General features: G+C 46.0%; 2 protein-coding genes across 2 annotated transcripts; one reads left to right on the top strand and one right to left on the bottom strand.

The window, feature by feature from the left end:
- Positions 1-9,837: 9,837 nt before the first annotated feature.
- LOC127232250 (PRAME family member 8-like) lies at positions 9,838-12,068 on the bottom strand. The gene is given in 4 exon segments (XM_051198273.1): positions 9,838-10,405; positions 10,694-11,275; positions 11,736-12,049; positions 12,051-12,068. Coding segments are annotated over 4 exon segments (1,482 nt in total).
- Positions 12,069-16,335: 4,267 nt separating this feature from the next.
- LOC127232252 (PRAME family member 8-like) lies at positions 16,336-18,566 on the top strand. The gene is given in 5 exon segments (XM_051198274.1): positions 16,336-16,359; positions 16,361-16,668; positions 17,129-17,519; positions 17,521-17,711; positions 17,999-18,566. Coding segments are annotated over 5 exon segments (1,482 nt in total).
- The last annotated feature ends 5,899 nt before the right edge of the window (positions 18,567-24,465 follow it).

The raw sequence follows: 24,465 nt of genomic DNA, 5'->3' as shown, positions 1-24,465 counted from the left end.
GCCAAAAATGAATTATAAATAAAAGAACCATATGACCAGCCCAGTACCTATGGCAATGAAGAGAAGCCAGGGTGCTACCCGGTGGCAGAATCCAGAAAGGAAAAAAAAAAAACAAAAAAAACAAACAAACAAACAAACAAAAACCCAGCAGACACCAGAGAGCAAAAGTAGCATGTACTAGAGAGTGCCACCTTGTGGCGGAATCCTACTCAGAGTCAGCTCAGCTTTTGGGGACAGAAGACAAAACAAATACACCAGTGACAAAATCAAGAATCTAAGCAACCACAACTCCCTCTGTCAAACTTGTCTGCCATGCATTTGATCATTCATACAGTTGGCCAGGCATTCATTCAAGCAAAATCCAAACCAGAATGCAGGGGGCCCTTGTGCAGGTAGACAGGAAGAGTTTCTTGGGAGAAATTTTCTTCTCACACCAGGAGGAGGGATACCAAAAGGACCGTATCTCCCTAACCTGGAGGAAGGCTAGAGCCTCTAACCTGAAGGGGACCCACCAGTGCCTATTGATGTAATCTGAAGGCTGTCTTCCTCGGCCAGATTCACACCTGGACTCAGTGTACAGGCTCACATCTAAGTCTCATTAGGACATTGTTTCCATGTTTAGGACCTCCCTGCACCAACGAGAGGATCAGGAGTCCTGGAACTTTTGTCTGGAGGAGCCCCCCCCGCCCCCCCCCTCCGCCACTACTTCCTGGCCTCTGGCCTGGCAGCAAGGCTAAGTCATGGCAAGCGTGGAGACCTCAGTGGGACCTCCAATGCCATGATGCACTGGAGATAGTTACTGACAACCAGACTGATTAAACCCATGAAAACTTTGAGGTCCATTTTATTGACGGCCAGACCAAGAGTGGCTTGAGTATTTGAAGAGCCTCATGGTGCCCTAGTTCATAGACAAAGCATTTGTAAAGGCAAAACCACAAAGGTACACCAAAGAATTGATGGTCAGAGTAACCTTAAATACCCATTCCTGGCAGGGCTAAGTACTTATATTAGCCATAGCGTGTCGATTGTTTTGGTTAATGCATTGGGAGGATGGTCAAGACCATGGAAATATCTTATGTGTTGCCAAGGCAAGTGGTAGTGTTGTGTGGAATGGTATAGAGGGCCAAAACCCATTAAAAACAAACACAAACTGGAGTCAGAACAGGACAGCACTACCTTAGTCATTTCACTCTGACCAGAACCTGGGCCTTCTCTGTCATTTCACGGTGTCCAAAGGAGAGTCTTTACTATTTAGAACCTACTAGGCAGGGGTCCACCAATCACATAGACTGGGATGATTGTGGACACATCATTTGCACCATCGAAGACATTGGTCAGTACCAAAGGGGATAATTCTCACCTCCTCAGTAGCCTTCAGTGTATCATAATACTAGGGAGTTCTCCCACCAAAGGAATACATTAATTGTTATAGCCCCTTCCCTCTGAAGGACAGGGTTCAACTGCAGGATTAAATATCTCACCCTGGCAGTGTGGAGTAGCTGGACCACAAGACAGATTTGTAGGTTTGGTTCCCATGGGAATTGAATATGGTGAACTGGGATCAGCATCTCAGGACAGGTAGGGATGACAATGAGTTGAATATGCCCTTAGTGACAGTTTTCCTAGACCAGGGTCTTCGGGGGTGGTCCAACATTGGCTGGCAGAATTGGGCGGGGTGCAGGACTTTAGTCTGTCAGTCTCACCCATCTCAAATCCTGGAGTTTTAGCTGACTGGTGCATGGGAACTCATGTAGATGGCTCCACTGTGTTCCTAGGGGTTAATTGAGTCACTGACAGGCTGGGGTTATTCAGGTACCTAACAAGAAAACAAGCTTAAAGTTCTTTGAATAGATGGTGTGTGTCAGAGTATGGCTGGGGATGAGGTTAAGAGCGTACAGTGTTGTCCAGCATCCTTGCAATCATGTCATGATAACTTTTCCTTGTTTATCCCCATGATCTCACGTCAGTTTTACATAATAGCATCACAATATGTAGCATCACAACTTTAAAAATTCCCCAGTCTTTACAATTCAAACAATTTCAAAGTTCCATTTAAAAATTTTTATTTTATTTTATTTATTTATTTATTTGTTTGTTTGTTTTACAACTTTTGGCCCTTCACTGAGAAGGAATAAGATGAAATAGAGATTCCAGAATAAAAGTGCTGAGGGACTCTGGCTCTAAATCAAGAGAAAGTTTCTTGATCATGGAGCTGGGTTGACAACCAATTGTCCTCTGTTGTCTCTATCTCCAGAGGGGTAAAATAAGTTGGCTGTATGTGTTATACCCTGTTTAATGGGGTACACAGATCTAATTAATATGTAGGTAAGCACACTATCAAGTGAGGTGTACCTAAACTTTAAAGTTGATATAGAATGGGTAACTGTCTATGCAAAATAGACACCCAATACCTTGTGATTATGTATCCACAAGTGACTTTTTATAAAAAGTTTATTTATTTATTCTGAGTCTTTTCACCTCATCTATCTTGATACCATTCATTCATCCCATGCACTCCTTTCCATCTGCCCATTGCTCCTGCATCCACATATCACCCCACCCACCCCAAGAAGAAAATGAAATTCAAGAGAAAAAAAGGAAAACAAAGAGAGAAAAAAATGGAAGGATTTAAAAATGTCCTCATGGAATTTGCAGTAAAACAAGTTGTATACCCCTTTGTCCTTACATCTCTACTTGCAAGAGTTCATAGCAGAGTCATTGGTCCAGTTCAAGATCCTGATCTTCATTGCAAGTTCAATGCTGGGCCCCCACCAGGACTCTCTCTGGAATCCCCCCTGTTGTAGAGATACTGCAGCTTTCCATCTGAGGGTCAGGTCCCTTCACTTGCTCCAGCAGATCTCAGATGGTGTGGATATTTGTCCAAGTTATAACCCTAGGTTTGGGTCTGGGCAGCTGAAGGTTGGTCCCCTAGATGGGAGGTGGGAACAGCGCTCCATGGTCACAGTCTCAGGGCTGGAACAGCAACACCTGTGGCTAACAACATTGGCTCTATAGTGTGCTCTCCAGAGTGTTGCAGCTGGTGTGGGTCAGGGATGGCTGTCACACTCTAATCTCTATAGGCTCAGCACTGGCCCCTGCCTCAGGCCTTGATGGGTGGGTATAGGGGCAACTCTCCTCTCCCCTTGCCACTTCAAGATACACGGGTAATGTGGACAGATCTCCCATGCTCACAGTGGGTGGTGGTTCACCCACACCTCGGCTATCAGGGTTGGCTCAATTGTGCTGCTCTGGCCAGGTGCAGGACCTCCTCTCCGGATCATTGCAGCAGGTGTCAGGGGTGGTTGTGGGGGCGGGGGTGGGAGGGTCATGGATGGTTGTTCTCCCACTCTTCTGACCACAGGGCCATCTCTCCCTCCTGACTCACATGTTGAAGGCGGGATGGGGGGTGTCACTTTTTCCCTCTGCCATGCTGCCACAAGAAAGATGGCTAATGTGGAAAGCTCTCCCATGGTCACAGTTTCTGTGCTGGCTCTCCCACACTGTGCTTACAGGGTTGGATATATTGCACCACTCTGTTGAGGTGAAGATCCTGCTCTCCAGAGTGTTGAAGCTGGTGGCATCAAGAGTTGCTTTCCAACTCTTATGACTGAAGGGACCAGACCCTCACTCAGCCCCCTGTGATAGCAACTATGACAGGCCACAGAAAAGACAAGTAGGCCTCTGACTCACACAAAGAAACTCCAGGTCCCCTGGCCTCGTGGAGCCTAGGGCCAAAACTGAACACAAGAAACTCCACACCCGCCCAGCCTCTTAGATACTTGGTTCCTAGGGACTGTTTGCCTACAAAAGAAAGTCCAAGTGAGATCAAAAACTCCCCCATGGTTCCAGTATACAATTCTAAAAACTATTGCTATGTTCAATGCTAAATGTTCAATGCTAAAAACTATGGCCATGTTCAAATAACAAGACCGAGCCATAGAAACCACAGAATTTTCCCTTTCAGTCCTGGCCAATGAGAGTAATTGGTACACAGGCATTTCTTGCAAAATATGACTTTGAAAAATTCCACTAATTGTTCCCAAATGTCATCCAATCAGAAACTAACCTGTATCTACTTATGCAATCCTATGATTTTGTCCTTTAAATTCTAGCAATAAACAAGGGACTTCATTCCCTCTGGAGGCTGCTAAGTCAGCTTGCTAGACAGGGTTCCTATCATGGTTGGATGAACAATAAACCTTGCTTTTGCAGTTTGGTGGGTATATCTGCATGGTGGTCTTCTTGGGGATCTTTGAGACTTAGGCAAAAAATGGCCACAAGGCCAGCTTTCCCATCTAACTCAGGCATTGACGGGCATCAGGGTGGGGTGCGGGGAAGGGCAACTCTCCTCTGCCCATGTCATGACAAAAAATATGGGCATTGGAGATGACTGTCTCATGCTCACAATTTGGGACCTGGCTTTGTTTCACAAGTACTTTATACACTGACAAACTTGTGTTGATATTGTTTGTAACCCTAACTAATAAAGCTTACCTGAAAGCAGAATGCAGAAGTAAATCACTAGTAAACAATACACCTAGTTAAGAGCTAACCTACTAGTTAGCCACACACCTAAGCTACTACATAGAAGAGAATGGAAGCCACACTATTAAACCCAATACACAGGAGACAAGGCAGACAGATCTTTGTGAGTTCAAGGCCAACCTGGGCTACATGAGAGAGCATCAGTCGACTCTGATCCCAGCATGTGGAATGGCATGCCTTTAACCCCAGCACTACAGAGGATGATAAGGCAGGAGTCCAGGCTCTCAGTCAGTGTTTAGTCTGCAGGCATGCTGAGGACAGGATTGTCCCCTCCATGGTAGAGGTGAGAAATCTCTAGTGGTTGGCTGCTTTGCTTTTCTAATATTCAGCTTGAACCCCAATATCTGTCTCTCTGTCTTACTATTCTTGCTGCACAAACTCCTGATGTCCTTTGACTCGATCCATGGTGCAGGACCCCAAACCCTGGAACCCAGAGCAAATTGGGGTGTTGCTCAGTAACTGACTCAACCCACACACCTGAAAACTCTGTGTCTTCACAGTGTGATGCTGGGGACTGATGTCAGCAGCACACACAAGTCACACGAGTGCCTTGCTCCAAACAACATCTCCATTTCAATTAGCAGGCTTGTTTGTACTACTTCCTTGTGAAATTGTGTGTGTGTGTGTGATAGAGAGAGAGAGACAGACAGACAGACAGACAGACAGACAGAGACAGAGAGAGGGAGAGAGAGAGAGATAGTGTGGTGAATTGTGAGGATTTGTGCTTGTGAAAGCAGGGCCCACACAGGTCAGAACTTGTCTTATCACTTGAAGCTGCCTTGAGGAGCATCTGAGAACTGCCTAAAACCAAACTTGGGTTCACTTAAAAAGCTGTATGGGGCCAGGCAGTGGTGGCCCATTCCTTTAATCCCAGCACTCTGTAAATAGAGGGAGGCAGATCTTAAGTTAGAGGACAGCCTGGTCTATGAGACCTAGTACCAGGACAGCTTCCAAAGCCACAGAGAAACCCTGTCTGGAAAACAAAAATAAAGAAGGATGATGATAAGGAGGAGGAGGAATAAGAAAAAGAAGGTGTAATGGCTCTTAAACTATGAGCCTTCTCTTTATCTCTCTCAAACTATGGGATTTTTTTTTCTAAGACAATTTTGTCTTCCTCGGCACCCTAGACTGGCCCAGATGTCCATAATTGGTTCACCTTGGCTGACAACTTCATCCGCCTCACTCAGAGTTTGAAATGCTGACATTATTGGCATCAATATATTCATTTTTACTTCTGTCCAGAAAGCATTGGTTGAGGAGTCCTTAAATTTAGATGCTTTATGGAATTCACATCATGAGTACTAACATTTAAGAAAAGAACTCTTGTTATATGTGCTCAGTAAACATTCTCATGAAGAATAAACCTGGGCAATAATGTATTACTCTAGTGATATTTTATTACACGGAAGAATGGGCTATAATGACTAGGCCTAGGGGAATATTTTTTTTCTTAAAGTAAATCAACAGAGACAACAACTGAAGACTTAAAATACAATAAAATAAAAGTCTTTTTTAAAGTAAATGTTTCATACCAGTAGAGGGACTTAATGTTTATTAAGCACCTTTATGTACATAAGGCTACTTCATAGACTTCAAGAGTCCACAGGAATACGAGCCTATAGATTTGAAGCTTGCATGATAGACATGGTGAATTATGGTGGTAATCTCAGTGAGGCAAGAAGAAAATCAATTTTCAATGCCAGTATGCAGTACATGAGGCTATCAAATTAAAAGAAAAGAAAAGTTTGAATGTGGAAGAAAAATTAGTGTCACAAGCCCTGTTCACTTTGCACTGTGTTGTCTTCCTTCCTGCAGCCTCTCTGGTGGTCCACCGTGCTTGTGGCCTGAGATCACTGGATGTTAATCCTCTGTGGTCCCTAGAAATATCCTTCAGCGGAAGTGCCAATTCTGACCACTGTAGGTTAGCACTTTTTGTGCAAATGATTGAACGGCCACACAAAATGACTGTGAGGAATGCACAGGCATAGCCCAAGAATGACAGAAGAGTCACAAAAGATTTTGCTACCAATGAGAACTGGACCTCTGCTTCATTCATTAGACACCGGTGTTTTTCATTCCTGAGTCATTGGGCCACACTGAGCCTGAGCCTGGTGTGAGGTTAACAACTGAGAAAGACCCCAGACGGAGAGCATCCAGGTTTACAGGTACAGGACAAAGTCCCTGGTTAGCCCACCCTGACAGAAACACCTAGAAATGCAAAATTGTGCTTCTGAATCCAAGAGACTCTACTTGCTCCCTTGATCCCATGGTCCTCCAAGTCATCCTCAGCCTGCAAGATCCACCTTCTGGCACCTCATTTAGTCTCCAGCAATCTCAGCAGTGTGTGCAGCCCTGAGCTCTGCCACCCCAGATGTCCCCAACTTTCCATATCTTCAAATATGGAAGTCATGTTCCCTTATTTACTGCCAGTAAGAAGAAAATCTGGGCACCAGGTAATAGAGAAAAGGCACCACATTAATGGCAGACATTGTAGCAGTAAAGAGCCTCTTGGGATGCCTATGGCCTGGGGTGTATTCATGAGAGCAGAACACATATTTATCCACAGACAAAACCCCGGCAATGACACAGGCTCCAGAGGGGCATCATGCTCCATCATGCTCCAGTTGGCTGTGTAGTGCAAAAGGTCTTTCAGAATGGGCAAGAGAAGTCATTGTCATATACACTGACTTTGGTGTACTTTAGAGCCTTAGTGGCCAACTGGGTACTGACTAAGGGACTGTGAGGCAGCAGAGGAAATGAAAATATCAGTGCATTCATGTGCAACTGCTAAGACAACAGGAAAAATAAGAGAGATGCACACAACACAAGATTCTCTTACATGGACATAAAATATACTGCTCTCTAAAAACATTAGGGAAAATCTAAAATGTACATAAATGAGAAAGGGCAAATATATTGGTCAGTGGGAGAGTGGTCACCTCACACGTGGAAGGTTGGAGGTTAACTCTGAAGGATGACACAAACACAGAAAGGAAAAGTCAATCAAACGATGCACATTTCCCAGCTTGCTTGCTTGCTTGCTTGCTTGCTCAATTGATTTGCTTTTTCCTATGGGGGTTGGAAACCAGGATCACACATATGCACAGGAGACAAAATATCAAGCAAAGCACACTGACTCTTCCCCCCCCCCCCTCCCCCTTTCCTTCCCTTCCGTCCTGTCCCCTCCACTCCTCTCCTCTCCTTTTCTTCCTTTCTCCTTTGATGCTTTCCTTTTCTATGTCTTCCATTCCCTTTTTCCTTTCTTCTCTCTCTCTCTCTCTCTCTCTCTCTCTCTCTCTCTCTCTCTCTCTCTCTCTCTCTCTCTCTCTCTGTCATACTCTCTGGTACATAACCCAAGACAGGTCTCCATGAAACTATGCCCACTCTTGTCTACTGAATTCCATCTCACCTGTGGTCTGGCTCCCCAGGGCTGTGATTAAAGGTGTGTGCTACCACACCCAGCAGTCCTGTTTGTTTTAAATCTGGGAACAGTGACTTCCTCAAGCTGGCAGGAGCTTGAGACCCTCCTTCTGCCTCCCTCCCTCATAGAAGTCAATTACAGTCCTGTACTAATGTTGCCTTGGGGGTATCAAGGTTTACCAGACAAAAGGGAAGGGTGCTTCATATGTTATCCAAGCATTCAGAAAGCTGAGACAGAGGACTCTCTCCAGTGTGAGGATAGCCTGGTCTACATAAAAACTTTCAGGCATTATGGCCTACCCAGTAACAGCTACACAAACACACAGACAACATTACAACGACATAGCTCTGGATTTTTCTGTTAAAAAAAAAAACAAAACAAACAAAAACAAAAAAACTTCCGTTAGTTTTATTTTTCAGGTTCTGGAACATTCAAAACAAATTCTTAGGCTATGTAGGTAGGATGCCAATGACTTCCTGCTTCACTCTCTCTACCTCCAGAATGGGGGGAATTACAGTAGCACTACTGTGCCCCATTTGATAGACTTTACAGATCCAATGAGGGACTCATGTATAGTGGGAAAGCAGTGTCAAGTGAGGAACATCCCAGGAAGCTAGGGACCCAGGAATTGTTATGTGAGGTCTACATAGTGAGTGGCATGCTCTCTGGAAAAAATTAAAAGAAAATACATGTGAAACCTAAAACATGAAAGATCACACTTTAATAGATATTATGAGATACACACCAGACCACCCGGGACTCTTTATCTACAAGCAAGCACTGTGTGTCCATCGCCCTCATCATCTTTAGATTGTCCATGGTGCAGGAGAGCAAACCCAGGAGCCAAATGCAAGCTGTGCAAGTGTTCAGCACTGAGCTGACCCTCAGCTTCTCGCTCCATGTACTCTTGCACCATGAAAAGCTGAATGCAGATCCCAGGGCCTCACAGGCACCAGGCAAGCACCCACCACTGAGTTTACCTCTGTTGTGACTAGGTTAGTTTCATTTGTAAACTTTGCTTTTAATTCAATTTCGTGTACGAAGTCGCATTTGCATAAATGTGTGGTGTGGATTCATGCAGTTGAATGCAGGTGTCCATTCAGATTCCATCATCTGGAGCTGAAATTAGAGGCAGGTGTGAGCTACCTGAGGCGGGTAGAGGAAACTGAATTTGAACCCTCAGAGAGAATTCCATGCCTGTGCTATTCAACTTTGGACATCCCACTGGCTTTTGGGTTGGTCTCTCTCTCTGTCTGGGTGTGTGTGTGTGTGCGTGTGTGTGTGTGTGTGTGTGTGTGTGTGTGTGTGTTTACCAGGCTTGCCCAGATATGAAGGACACAATAGCAGTCAACTGTATCTACCTTCCCCAATTTGGAATAGTGTTACTGTAGACATGGAGCCATTCCTGGTTTTTTTTTTTTTTTTTTTTTTTTGTTTTGTTTTTTGTTTTTTGTTTTTTGTGTTTTGTTTTGTTTTGGTTTGTTTGTTTTTTTGTCTGTCCAGAGTCCTTACAATCAGTTGGGGGGATGAGAGCCAGACAACACTAATGGAATTTAAGCAGAGGACCATCACTGTGCGTGTTTAGGAAAGATACCAAGGCAGAAGAAAAGTGTGATGCACAAGTATTTTATTGCTGCTTCGTCGTACAGAAAATTGAGAATGCAATGGGTAGGCATAGGGAGAGTTTAAAAAAAAAAACCCAGTTAATAAAAAGATCACAACTGACGACTTCAAATCCAGTTCCTTGGTTCAGTAGATCCCTGAAGCCTGATGAGAGGGAGACTTTCTAGACCCTGAGCCTAGCAGGGCGGCTAAGGACTGAGGAAAAGCCCAGAGGGAGAGCACCCAAGTCTGGAAGTCATGTTCCCTATTTACTGCCAGCAAGGACAGAGTCTGGGCCCCAGGTCATAGACACAACGCACACCGCATTCCTGGCAGGTATTTGTAGCAAAGATGATCCTCTTGGGCTGCCTCTTGGTGCTGAGTGCATCCGTGAGTTCCACACAAAGATGGAGGAATCTTTCTGTGTCGATGCAACCACAGTCATCGTAGCAGTCCACAGGCGCCGGATACTGCTCCCCACTCATCTTGCTCAAGTTGGCTGTGTGCAGCAAAAGGTCCTTCAGGATGGGCACAGAGAAGTCGTTGTCGTACAGGTTGACCTTGGTGAGCAGGGAGCACCGGCTGAGGGCAGGTATGAGGACAGTGAGCTGAGAGTCCTCCATCCTACAACCCTGCAAGTCCAGGGACTGAAGAGTGTGTGCCACATTGTCTAGCAGAAGTCCGAGAGGCATAGGATCTAAAGGCCATAAGACCACACCTCTCAGGTCCAGATGTCTGAGCTGACCCAGGCTTTGGCAACAGGGGAAACAATTCAAGTCTGACTGTGACAGGCGGTAGAGAGTGATGGAGAGAGTCTCCAAGGGGTTCCTCAGGCACCTAGGGAGAAACCATAGGTCAGTTCAAGCAAAAGGTTGTGGAGAAGAGCGTGTGCCCTGGAGCTTAGAAAGAGGATGGCGGGGCACACGCATGGCCCAAGGTCAGTTTGAACATGTGAACAATGAAGCAGAGTCTACTTTTCATGGAGTAGAAACCACACCCCCCAGCTTTCACCATAACTGAACCCAGTGACAGGCAGGCACCACCCATCCACTCACTACTCCTTAAAGCAAAGTTAAAGAGCAAGGTTTGCTCTGGTAGCTGACCCAGCTCTCCATCCTTGCTTACCTGAAGACCTCTTCGAGGTGGTCTCTCAGGAAGTAGATGCCATTCAGGGAGAGATGCTGCAGACAGTGCAGTTTGGAGAACTGAGACACCAACTTCCTGACACACTTGTCTTCTGCCCTGTTGCCAATTGCCATTGCGTTCTTGTAGATGCGTGCCAGGGAGAGTTTGCGAAGACTTCTCATGTGGCCAAGGTCGGGAGCAAAACGTGCCAGAGTGGACACGTCCCAGCCCATGTTCAGTTGCAGTTCCTCAATGTGCCGTGGATGGAAAACAGTCAAGATGTCCTTGACAGTACGTAGAGGCAGAGCCCAGATCTTCATCTTGGCACAGCAGAGCTGCACGGAGCCTTTCCTGCGCTGCGCCCACTGCAGGAAATATGCTTGCTCTTCGTCCAGTCGGACTCTGAGGCACAGGTCAGCTATGACCTTCAGACGCCGCCTCACAGCATATCTGGGAAGGACCTTCACTACTTTCTCCTCATCCCCAGTCTCTGATGAGCAGTCCGCATCCTCTGTTCCAGGCCACATGGTCCAGAAGTCATGGCGTACTTTCCTGAGGTCGAGCTCCTTAATTTTCTCCCTCCTGGGGGTAAAACGTGTCAAGTGTCAGCAGACACGACGACGACAGGACCCAAGGTCGGCGAGCCAGCTTCACTACACATCCCTAATGCCAGCTCTTCCCCCCTGCCAAGGTGTAAGTCACCTGGGATGGCATGTGTGCTATGCGAGCTCCCGCTGGGCTGCATCTGTAGACCCCACTGCTTTCCCTCCCTCAGTCACTCTGTCTCTACCTAGTCCCATTATTAGTGGTTGTGGGATTCCAGGGACCGGCTCAGTGCACCCTGACCCCATCTTCTCTAAGCTCTAATCCCTGCTCCAAGGTCCTTAACCTCAAGGAATCAGTAGCTTTCCAGGCCCCTCCTCCCTGCACGATGAGCCCATCAGAAGCCTCTGAGCCACTTCCAGGGCCCTTCTCCCTGAGCCCAGGGTCTCGTCTGCGTGTACCCAAGGGCTCCAGTCTACACTACTTGGTTCTTGCTTACCTGGGGTGAAACTCTCTTGCCAGCTGCATGTCTACTGCATCCAACACAGCCTGGAAGGATTCCAAGTCGGGGGTCTTCATCAGTGTCCCCACAGGGAGGCAGGGGAAAGGCCAGGCTGCCACCATTGCCTTCACAACCCTAGTGTGTCTGCCTTTGAAGGCGTCTTTGAACAGTGCCGGGAAGAGCTCCATGGGCAGCTGGTCCAGAGCAGAGATGGCCAAGTCCTCATTTCTCAGCAGAGCCTGCATTGCCTGCTTCATGAGCGTGCCTGGGGTCTGAACACTCATCATGAAGCGTCTGCAGTCGCAAACCGCAAAGGTCCTGGGGAAGCATTCAGGGAAGAACATATTTTCAGGACAAACTTTAGAAAACTTCCTCACCCAGCACAGCAACCGCTCAAGGTCACAGTTTTATTGCTCTGGCAATGGCACAGACACCAACTGAAACCATAGTCCTCACTGGTGGTGGGTAGACAGACTCCCTCACTGCCACCAGTGAGCCTCTCCATCCCATAATGGGCTCATGAATTCCAAGTCAAAAAACCTGATGTGCCTCAGCTCTCAAAAATAAATAAATAAGTAAACAAACAAATAAATAAAGGCATCTTGTGTGGTTCAGTGTTTAGTTTAACTGCTACTAAGTAGGATGATGGCAGTGGGTTCCGGATGCTTTCAGGCATCAATCGAACAAACAAACATTAAAAAAAAAAAAAAAAAAAAAAAAAAAGTTCACCGCTGTTTTGGAAAAGATGCAAACCAAAGCCTGATTCAAGAACTACCTCACAGCTACTGCGAGTCTCTGTGCTCTCCGGGTCTGCTTGGGACCTTATTCCACAAAAACACCATTTTGAAGGTAGCCCAGTATGAGGGAACATGCTAGTGACCTCATCACCCTGAGACTAGATGGCCTTCATTTCCCTGCTACCCAGAATTCTGGGGACAGTTTTGGGCTGTTTGAACTTGGGAAACCCTGTCTCAAAACAATCAACAATCACACTGAGATCAACAAGCTATCATAGAGGGACATTTGAGATAAAGGTAAAACTTCCTTTAGAATCAAACCCAGTGTCTTCAGCGTGTTTGTTATCCTGAAGAGACAGAAACCCAAATTTCCTGTCCCTTCTTGGGTCTAAAGACCCTACATCAAACTGCAAGACCCAAGGGACGAGAGTTACTCACCAGTTCTGAGCACTGAGGACAACTGAACCATGCACTTCCTCCAGCTCCAGGTCTCTGAAAGCCCTGGGGGGTCTCTCCTGAAGCCTTTATATACCTCCCTGCTCACCCTCCTTGCTGAAGCCCCACCTTCCAATCCCAAGCTGCTATTTGATTGGATCGTTTGGTGACCACCATTTTCAATCTAATAGTCAACATGCAATCATTTCCTCAATTGAATCAAACCAAGTGTGAAAATGCCCCTCCCCCAGCCCCTCTAAGTCTGGATAAATATCAACATTGCACTTGCTAATTAACTACACAACACTGAGTTTATTGATTTGTTCTCTTATTGACTTATTTATTACTTAGTTTTAAATTTGATACAGAGACTGGATCTAGATCCAAAGTCAAAGTTGTATTGGAACTCTCACCCTCGGAATCCTTTTCCCGTGGATTCCTTCACTCTGGTTCCCATCACAGACTCTGTGCATTCACTCTCTGTCATGCACAGTCCCACCACTCTGTCCTGTACACTCTACCCCGCCTGGCCCCCAACGTCTGACACAAGGGAGACAAGGGCAGAATGGAAGCTGTTCTCACAGATCTGAGCACAGCCTTCACCTCTAGACTATGCTGGTGTGAGTCCCCTGACCCCTGATTAAACTCTCCCGTTTCTGATCTCTTTCCAGGAGATTGGTTGGACTTGACTCCATAAAGGATCCCAAGCCATCATTACTGAAATCTGTCCTTTTTTTTGTACCCCACTTCAATCCTTTGCTTCATGAGTGGTCACCTCAAGACCCCCATTCAGCATATGTGGAAACAAGATTGCACACTGGCACAACAGTCTTATAAGATCCTGTTGTTCTTGGGTGTTTGTTTTGTCGTATGGGGCTTTGTAACAGACTTTCTTGTTGCCCACCAAACAGCCCCCCAATCAGGGCAATGAGAATAGTTATTAGTGATGAATCATATGGGTTGATATATTATTTATGATCTAACAAATAAAGCTTATCCTAAGATTACAGTGCAAAGCTAGACACACTAGTCAGCCATAGAGGCCAGGCAGTAGTGGTGCACACCCTTAATCCTAAGCCACACAAGTGTGGTATAGAGGGTGCACACCTTTGTTCCCAGCAAGGAGGAGACAGAGGCAGACAGATCTACACGAACTTCAACCCACCTAAAAAAGAAACAGAGCTCACATAAACGTGATCCCAGCATTTGGGATCCCAAGCCTTTTATCCCTCCAGCACTAGAGAGACATACAAGGCACGAAGAGACAGGAGCTCAGTGCAGTCTAGGAACAGTGCAGTGTGAGGACAGGATCGGCCTTTCCCCTCTGAGCACTGGTAGAGGTAAGAACTCTCTAGCGGATGGCTGCTTTATGTGTCTGATCTTCAGGTTTAATGCAAATATCTGTCTCTGAGTTTTCATTATTAAGACCAGTTAGAATTAATTCCTGCTTCAATCATCTTCTTTATCTCATCTCTTCTTTTAATCTATGTCTCTACATACATTTTGCCTTGGGGCTTGTTACATTTCTTTATTTCTTGGTTCTCCTTTCTTTTTTCCTTCTATTTTTTTCCTCCTTCCTTCTTCCCTTCTTTCTTCCTTCCTTCCTTCCTTCCTTTCATTCTTTCTATCTGCCTGTCTTTCTTTCTGTCCCACTTTCCTGCTCCTCATGACTGGCTATCTGAAGTTACCTAGAGTTAAAGATCCTTGCTCACCTGATGCCTGCCAGTCACTGGGAAACAAATTTACAAATGCATTAGAATATGGAAGTTACATCTTGTTTCCACATATGCTGAATGGGGGTCTTGAGGTGACCACTCATGAAGCAAATGATTGAAGTGGGGTACAAAAAAAGGACAGATTTCAGTAATGATGGCTTGGGATCCTTTATGGAGTCATGTCCAACCAATCTCCTGGAAAGAGATCAGAAACGGGAGAGTTTAATCAGGGGTCAGGGGACTCACACCAGCATAGTCTAGAGGTGAAGGCTGTGCTCAGATCTGTGAGAACAGCTTCCATTCTGCCCTTGTCTCCCTTGTGTCAGACGTTGGGGGCCAGGCGGGGTAGAGTGTACAGGACAGAGTGGTGGGACTGTGCATGACAGAGAGTGAATGCACAGATTCTGTGATGGGAACCAGAGTGAAGGAATCCACGGGAAAAGGATTCCGAGGGTTAGAGTTCCAATACAACTTTGACTTTGGATCTAGATCCAGTCTCTGTATCAAATTTAAAACTAAGTAATAAATAAGTCAATAAGAGAACAAATCAATAAACTCAGTGTTGTGTAGTTAATTAGCAAGTGCAATGTTGATATTTATCCAGACTTAGAGGGGCTGGGGGAGGGGCATTTTCACACTTGGTTTGATTCAATTGAGGAAATGATTGCATGTTGACTATTAGATTGAAAATGGTGGTCACCAAACGATCCAATCAAAAGCAGCTTGGGATTGGAAGGTGGGGCTTCAGCAGGGAGGGTTAGCAGGGAGGTATATAAAGGCTTCAGGAGAGACCCCCCAGGGCTTTCAGAGACCTGGAGCTGGAGGAAGTGCATGGTTCAGGTGTCCTCAGTGCTCAGAACTGGTGAGTAACTCTCGTCCCTTGGGTCTTGCAGTTTGATGTAGGGTCTTTAGACCCAAGAAGGGACAGGAAATTTGGGTTTCTGTCTCTTCAGGATAACAAACACGCTGAAGACACTGGGTTTGATTCTAAAGGAAGTTTTACCTTTATCTCAAATGTCCCTCTATGATAGCTTGTTGATCTCAGTGTGATTGTTGATTGTTTAGAGACAGGGTTTCCCAAGTTCAAACAGCCCAAAACTGTCCCCAGAATTCTGGGTAGCAGGGAAATGAAGGCCATCTAGTCTCAGGGTGATGAGGTCACTAGCATGTTCCCTCATACTGGGCTACCTTCAAAATGGTGTTTTTGTGGAATAAGGTCCCAAGCAGACCCGGAGAGCACAGAGACTCGCAGTAGCTGTGAGGTAGTTCTTGAATCAGGCTTTGGTTTGCATCTTTTCCAAAACAGCGGTGAACTTTTTTTTTTTTTTTTTTTTTTTTTTTTTTTATGTTTGTTTGTTAGATTGATGCCTGAAAGCATCCGGAACCCATTGCCATCATCCTACTTAGTAGCAGTTAAACTAAACACTGAACCACACACGATGCCTTTATTTATTTGTTTGTTTCTTTATTTATTTATTTTTGAGAGATGAGGCACATCAGGTTTTTTGACTTGGAATTCATGAGCCCATTATGGGATGGAGAGGCTCACTGGTGGCAGTGAGGGAGTCTGTCTACCCACCACCAGTGAGGACTATGGTTTCAGTTGGTGTCTGTGCCATTGCCAGAGCAATAAAACTGTGACCTTGAGCGGTTGCTGTGCTGGGTGAGGAAGTTTTCTAAAGTTTGTCCTGAAAATATGTTCTTCCCTGAATGCTTCCCCAGGACCTTTGCGGTTTGCGACTGCAGACGCTTCATGATGAGTGTTCAGACCCCAGGCACGCTCATGAAGCAGGCAATGCAGGCTCTGCTGAGAAATGAGGACTTGGCCATCTCTGCTCTGGACCAGCTGCCCATGGAGCTCTTCCCGGCACTGTTCAAAGACGCCTTCAAAGGCAGACACACTAGGGTTGTGAAGGCAATGGTGGCAGCCTGGCCTTTCCCCTGCCTCCCTGTGGGGACACTGATGAAGACCCCCGACTTGGAATCCTTCCAGGCTGTGTTGGATGCAGTAGACATGCAGCTGGCAAGAGAGTTTCACCCCAGGTAAGCAAGAACCAAGTAGTGTAGACTGGAGCCCTTGGGTACACGCAGACGAGACCCTGGGCTCAGGGAGAAGGGCCCTGGAAGTGGCTCAGAGGCTTCTGATGGGCTCATCGTGCAGGGAGGAGGGGCCTGGAAAGCTACTGATTCCTTGAGGTTAAGGACCTTGGAGCAGGGATTAGAGCTTAGAGAAGATGGGGTCAGGGTGCACTGAGCCGGTCCCTGGAATCCCACAACCACTAATAATGGGACTAGGTAGAGACAGAGTGACTGAGGGAGGGAAAGCAGTGGGGTCTACAGATGCAGCCCAGCGGGAGCTCGCATAGCACACATGCCATCCCAGGTGACTTACACCTTGGCAGGGGGGAAGAGCTGGCATTAGGGATGTGTAGTGAAGCTGGCTCGCCGACCTTGGGTCCTGTCGTCGTCGTGTCTGCTGACACTTGACACGTTTTACCCCCAGGAGGGAGAAAATTAAGGAGCTCGACCTCAGGAAAGTACGCCATGACTTCTGGACCATGTGGCCTGGAACAGAGGATGCGGACTGCTCATCAGAGACTGGGGATGAGGAGAAAGTAGTGAAGGTCCTTCCCAGATATGCTGTGAGGCGGCGTCTGAAGGTCATAGCTGACCTGTGCCTCAGAGTCCGACTGGACGAAGAGCAAGCATATTTCCTGCAGTGGGCGCAGCGCAGGAAAGGCTCCGTGCAGCTCTGCTGTGCCAAGATGAAGATCTGGGCTCTGCCTCTACGTACTGTCAAGGACATCTTGACTGTTTTCCATCCACGGCACATTGAGGAACTGCAACTGAACATGGGCTGGGACGTGTCCACTCTGGCACGTTTTGCTCCCCGACCTTGGCCACATGAGAAGTCTTCGCAAACTCTCCCTGGCACGCATCTACAAGAACGCAATGGCAATTGGCAACAGGGCAGAAGACAAGTGTGTCAGGAAGTTGGTGTCTCAGTTCTCCAAACTGCACTGTCTGCAGCATCTCTCCCTGAATGGCATCTACTTCCTGAGAGACCACCTCGAAGAGGTCTTCAGGTAAGCAAGGATGGAGAGCTGGGTCAGCAACCAGAGCAAACCTTGCTCTTTAACTTTGCTTTAAGGAGTAGTGAGTGGATGGGTGGTGCCTGCCTGTCACTGGGTTCAGTTATGGTGAAAGCTGGGGGTGTGGTTTCTACTCCATGAAAAGTAGACTCTGCTTCATTGTTCACATGTTCAAACTGACCTTGGGCCATGCGTGTGCCCCGCCATCCTCTTTCTAAGCTCCAGGGCACACGCTCTTCTCCACAACCTTTTGCTTGAACTGACCTATGGTTTCTCCCTAGGTGCCTGAGGAACCCCTTGGAGACTCTCTCCATCACTCTCTACCGCCTGTCACAGTCAGACTTGAATTGTTTCCCCTGTTGCCAAAGCCTGGGTCAGCTCAGACATCTGGACCTGAGAGGTGTGGTCTTATGGCCTTTAGATCCTATGCCTCTCGGACTTCTGCTAGACAATGTGGCACACACTCTTCAGTCCCTGGACTTGCAGGGTTGTAGGATGGAGGACTCTCAGCTCACTGTCCTCATACCTGCCCTCAGCCGGTGCTCCCTGCTCACCAAGGTCAACCTGTACGACAACGACTTCTCTGTGCCCATCCTGAAGGACCTTTTGCTGCACACAGCCAACTTGAGCAAGATGAGTGGGGAGCAGTATCCGGCGCCTGTGGACTGCTACGATGACTGTGGTTGCATCGACACAGAAAGATTCCTCCATCTTTGTGTGGAACTCACGGATGCACTCAGCACCAAGAGGCAGCCCAAGAGGATCATCTTTGCTACAAATACCTGCCAGGAATGCGGTGTGCGTTGTGTCTATGACCTGGGGCCCAGACTCTGTCCTTGCTGGCAGTAAATAGGGAACATGACTTCCAGACTTGGGTGCTCTCCCTCTGGGCTTTTCCTCAGTCCTTAGCCGCCCTGCTAGGCTCAGGGTCTAGAAAGTCTCCCTCTCATCAGGCTTCAGGGATCTACTGAACCAAGGAACTGGATTTGAAGTCGTCAGTTGTGATCTTTTTATTAACTGGGTTTTTTTTTTTAAACTCTCCCTATGCCTACCCATTGCATTCTCAATTTTCTGTACGACGAAGCAGCAATAAAATACTTGTGCATCACACTTTTCTTCTGCCTTGGTATCTTTCCTAAACACGCACAGTGATGGTCCTCTGCTTAAATTCCATTAGTGTTGTCTGGCTCTCATCCCCCCAACTGATTGTAAGGACTCTGGACAGACAAAAAAACAAACAAACCAAAACAAAACAAAACACAAAAAACAAAAAACAAAAAACAAAACAAAACAAAAAAAAAAAAAAAAAAAAAAAAACCAGGAATGGCTCCATGTCTACAGTAACACTATTCCAAATTGGGGAAGGTAGATACAGTTGACTGCTATTGTGTCCTTCATATCTGGGCAAGCCTGGTAAACACACACACACACACACACACACACACACACACACACACACACACGCACACACACACACACCCAGACAGAGAGAGAGACCAACCCAAAAGCCAGTGGGATGTCCAAAGTTGAATAGCACAGGCATGGAATTCTCTCTGAGGGTTCAAATTCAGTTTCCTCTACCCGCCTCAGGTAGCTCACACCTGCCTCTAATTTCAGCTCCAGATGATGGAATCTGAATGGACACCTGCATTCAACTGCATGAATCCACACCACACATTTATGCAAATGCGACTTCGTACACGAAATTGAATTAAAAGCAAAGTTTACAAATGAAACTAACCTAGTCACAACAGAGGTAAACTCAGTGGTGGGTGCTTGCCTGGTGCCTGTGAGGCCCTGGGATCTGCATTCAGCTTTTCATGGTGCAAGAGTACATGGAGCGAGAAGCTGAGGGTCAGCTCAGTGCTGAACACTTGCACAGCTTGCATTTGGCTCCTGGGTTTGCTCTCCTGCACCATGGACAATCTAAAGATGATGAGGGCGATGGACACACAGTGCTTGCTTGTAGATAAAGAGTCCCGGGTGGTCTGGTGTGTATCTCATAATATCTTAGTACTATTAAAGTGTGATCTTTCATGTTTTAGGTTTCACATGTATTTTCTTTTAATTTTTTCCAGAGAGCATGCCACTCACTATGTAGACCTCACATAACAATTCCTGGGTCCCTAGCTTCCTGGGATGTTCCTCACTTGACACTGCTTTCCCACTATACATGAATCCCTCATTGGATCTGTAAAGTCTATCAAATGGGGCACAGTAGTGCTACTGTAATTCCCCCCATTCTGGAGGTAGAGAGAGGGAAGCAGAAAGTCATTGGCATCCTACCTACATAGCCTAAGAATTTGTTTTGAATGTTCCAGAACCTGAAAAATAAAACTAACGGAAGTTTATTTGTTTTTGTTTTTGTTTTTTTTTTTTAAACAGAAAAATCCAGAGCTATGTCGTTGTAATGTTGTCTGTGTGTTTGTGTAGCTGTTACTGGGTAGGCCATAATGCCTGAAAGTTTTTATGTAGACCAGGCTATCCTCACACTGGAGAGAGTCCCCTGTCTCAGCTTTCTGAATGCTTGGATAACATATGAAGCACCATTCCCTTTTGTCTGGTAAACCTTGATACCCCCAAGGCAACATTAGTACAGGACTGTAATTGACTTCTATGAGGGAGGGAGGCAGAAGGAGGGTCTCAAGCTCCTGCCAGCTTGAGGAAGTCACTGTTCCCAGATTTAAAACAAACAGGACTGCTGGGTGTGGTAGCACACACCTTTAATCACAGCCCTGGGGAGCCAGAGGCAAGTGGATCTCTGAATTCAAGGCCATCCTGGTCTACAAAGCTAGTTCCAGAACAGTCAGGGATACTTAGAGATAGAGGCACACATAGATTTAATAAGGATTAGGGGTTGGGGGAAGAAGTCATAAATGGAGTCCTGGGTTCTAATCCACGTACCAGGTTTAAAGAAAATAAGAAATCCAAACCACAGGTGAGATGGAATTCAGTAGACAAGAGTGGGCATAGTTTCATGGTGACCTGTCTTGGGTTATGTACCAGAGAGTATGACAGAGAGAGAGAGAGAGAGAGAGAGAGAGAGAGAGAGAGAGAGAGAGAGAAGAAAGGAAAAAGGGAATGGAAGACATAGAAAAGGAAAGCATCAAAGGAGAAAGGAAGAAAAGGAGAGGAGAGGAGTGGAGGGGACAGGAGGGAAGGGAAGGAAAGGGGAGGGGAGGGAAGAGTCAGTGTGCTTTGCTTGATATTTTGTCTCCTGTGCATATGTGTGATCCTGGTTTCCAACCCCCATAGGAAAAAGCAAATCAATTGAGCAAGCAAGCAAGCAAGCAAGCAAGCTAGCTGGGAAATGTGCATCGTTTGATTGACTTTTCCTTTCTGTGTTTGTGTCATCCTTGAGAGTTAACCTCCAACCTTCCACGTGTGAGGTGACCACTCTCCCACTGACCAATATATTTGCCCTTTCTCATTTATGTACATTTTAGATTTTCCCTAATGTTTTTAGAGAGCAGTATATTTTATGTCCATGTAAGAGAATCTTGTGTTGTGTGCATCTCTCTTATTTTTCCTGTTGTCTTAGCAGTTGCACATGAATGCACTGATATTTTCATTTCCTCTGCTGCCTCACAGTCCCTTAGTCAGTACCCAGTTGGCCACTAAGGCTCCAAAGTACACCAAAGTCAGTGTATAGGACAATTACTTCTCTTGCCCATTCTGAAAGACCTTTTGCACTACACAGCCAACTGGAGCATGATGGAGCATGATGCCCCTCTGGAGCCTGTGTCATTGCCGGGGTTTTGTCTGTGGATAAATATGTGTTCTGCTCTCATGAATACACCCCAGGCCATAGGCATCCCAAGAGGCTCTTCACTGCTACAATGTCTGCCATTAATGTGGTGCCTTTTCTCTATGACCTGGTGCCCAGATTTTCTTCTTACTGGCAGTAAATAAGGGAACATGACTTCCATATTTGAAGATATGGAAAATTGGGGACATCTGGGGTGGCAGAGCTCAGGGCTGCACACACTGCTCAGATTGCTGAAAACTAAATGATGTGCCAGAAGGTGGATCTTGCAGGCTGAGGATGACTGGGAGGACCATGGGATCAAGGGAGCAAGTAGAGTCTCTTGGATTCAGAAGCACAATTTTGCATTTCTAAGTGTTTCTGTCAGGGTGGGCTAACCAGGGACTTTGTCCTGTACCTGTAAACCTGGATGCTCTTCCTCTGGGGACTTTCTCAGTTGTTAACCTCACTCCAGGCTCAGGCTCAGGGTGGTCCAATGACTCAGGAATGAAAAACACCGGTGTCTAATGAATGAAGAAGAGGTGCAGTTCTCATTGGTAGCAAAATCTTTTGTGACTCTTCTGTCATTCTTGGGCTATGCCTGTGCATTCCTCACAGTCATTTTGTGTGGCCGTTCAATTATTTGCCCGAAAAGTGCTAACCTACAGTGGTCAGAATTGGCACTTCCACTGAAGGATGTTTCTAGGGACCACAGAGGATTAACATCCAGTGATCTCAGGCCACAAGCACGGTGGACCACCAGAGAGGCTGCAGGAAGGAAGACAACACAGTGCAAAGTGAACAGGGCTTGTGACACTAATTTTTCTTCTACATTCAAACTTTTCTTTTCTTTTAATTTGATAGCCTCATGTACTGCACACTGGCATTGAAATCTTGATTTTCTTCTTGCCTCACTGAGATTACCACCATAATTCACCATGTCTATCATGCAACCTTCAAATCTATAGGCTCGTATTCCTGTGGACTCTTGAAGTCTATGAAGTAGCCTTATGTACATAAAGGTGCTCAATAAACATTAAGTCCCTCTACTGGTATGAAACATTTACTTTTAAAAAGACTTGTATTTTATTGTATTTTAAGTCTTCAGTTGTTGTCTCTGTTGATTTACTTTAAGAAAAAAATATTCCCTAGGCCTAGTCATTATAGCCCATTCTTCCGTGTAATAAAATATCACTAGAGTAATACATTATTGCCCAGGTTTATTCTTCATGAGAATTTTACTGAGCACATATAACAAAAGTTCTTTTCTTAAATGTTAGTACTGATGATGTGAATTCCATAATGCATCTAAATTTAAGGACTCCTCAACCAATGCTTTCTGGACAGAAGTAAAAATGAATATATTGATGCCAATAATGTCAGCATTTCAAACTCTGAGAGAGGTGGTTGAAGTTGTCAGCCAAGGTAGACCAAATATGGACATCTGGGCCAGTCTAGGGTGCCGAGTAAGACAACATAGTCTTAGAAAAAAAAAAAATCTTATAGTTTGAGAGAGATAGAGAGAAGGCTCATAGTTTAAGAGCCATTACACCTTCTTTTTCTTATTCCTCCTCCTCCTTATCATCATCCTTCTTTATTTTTGTTTTCCAGACAGGGTTTCTCTGTGGCTTTGGAAGCTGTCCTGGTACTAGGTCTCATAGACAAGGCTGTCCTCTAACTTAAGATCTGCCTCCCTCTATTTACAGAGTGCTGGGATTAAAGGAATGGGCCACCACTGCCTGGCCCCATACAGCTTTTTAAGTGAACCCAAGTTTGGTTTTGGGCAGTTCTCAGATGCTCCTCAAGGCGGCTTCAAGTGATAAGGCAAGTTCTGACCTGTGTGGGCCCTACTTTCACAAGCACAAATCCTCACAATTCACCACACTATCTCTCTCTCTCTCTCTCTGTCTCTGTCTCTCTCTCTCTGTCTCTGTCTCTGTCTCTCTCTCTCTCTCTCTCTCTCTCTCTCACACACACACACACACACACAATTTCACAAGGAAGTAGTACAAACAAACCTGCTAATTGAAATGGAGATGTTGTTTGGAGCAAGGCACTCGTGTGACTTGTGTGTGCTGCTGACATCAGTCCCCAGCATCACACTGTGAAGACACAGAGTTTTCAGGTGTGTGGGTTGAGTCAGTTACTGAGCAACACCCCAGTTTGCTCTGGGTTCCAGGGTTTGGGGTCCTGCACCATGGATCGAGTCAAAGGACATCAGGAGTTTGTGCAGCAAGAATAGTAAGACAGAGAGACAGATATTGGGGTTCAAGCTGAATATTAGAAAAGCAAAGCAGCCAACCACTAGAGATTTCTCACCTCTACCATGGAGGGGACAATCCTGTCCTCAGCATGCCTGCAGAATAAAAACTGACTGAGCGCCTGGACTCCTGCCTTATCATCCTCTGTAGTGCTGGGGTTAAAGGCATGTCATTCCACATGCTGGGATCAGAGTCGGGAGCTGTGTTTCTCTGCTCGACTGATGCTCTCTCATGTAGCCCAGGTTGGCCTTGAACTCACAAAGATCTGTCTGCCTTGTATCCTGTGTATTGGGTTTAATAGTGTGGCTTCCATTCTCTTCTATGCCTATGTAGTGGCTTAGGTGTGTGGCTAACTAGTAGGTTAGCTCTTAACTAGGTGTATTATTTACTAGTGATTTACTTCTGCATTCTGCTTTCAGGTAAGCTTTATTAGTTAGGGTTACAAACAATATCAACACAAGTTTGTCAGTGTATAAAGTACTTGTGAAACAAAGCCAGGTCCCAAATTGTGAGCATGAGACAGTCGTCTCCAATGCCCATATGTCTTGTCATGACATGGGCAGAGGAGAGTTGCCCTTCCCCGCACCCCACCCTGATGCCCGTCAATGCCTGAGTTAGATGGGAAAGCTGGCCTTGTGGCCATTTTTTGCCTAAGTCTCAAAGATCCCCAAGAAGACCACCATGCAGACATACCCACCAAACTGCAAAAGCAAGGTTTATTGTTCATCCAACCATGATAGGA

This window comes from Phodopus roborovskii, unplaced genomic scaffold (genome assembly GCF_943737965.1).
Source record: "Phodopus roborovskii unplaced genomic scaffold, PHOROB, whole genome shotgun sequence".
NCBI lineage: Eukaryota > Metazoa > Chordata > Mammalia > Rodentia > Cricetidae > Phodopus > Phodopus roborovskii.
The sequence above is the reverse complement of the archived record's forward strand: the minus strand, read 5'-3'. Positions and strand labels throughout refer to the sequence as shown.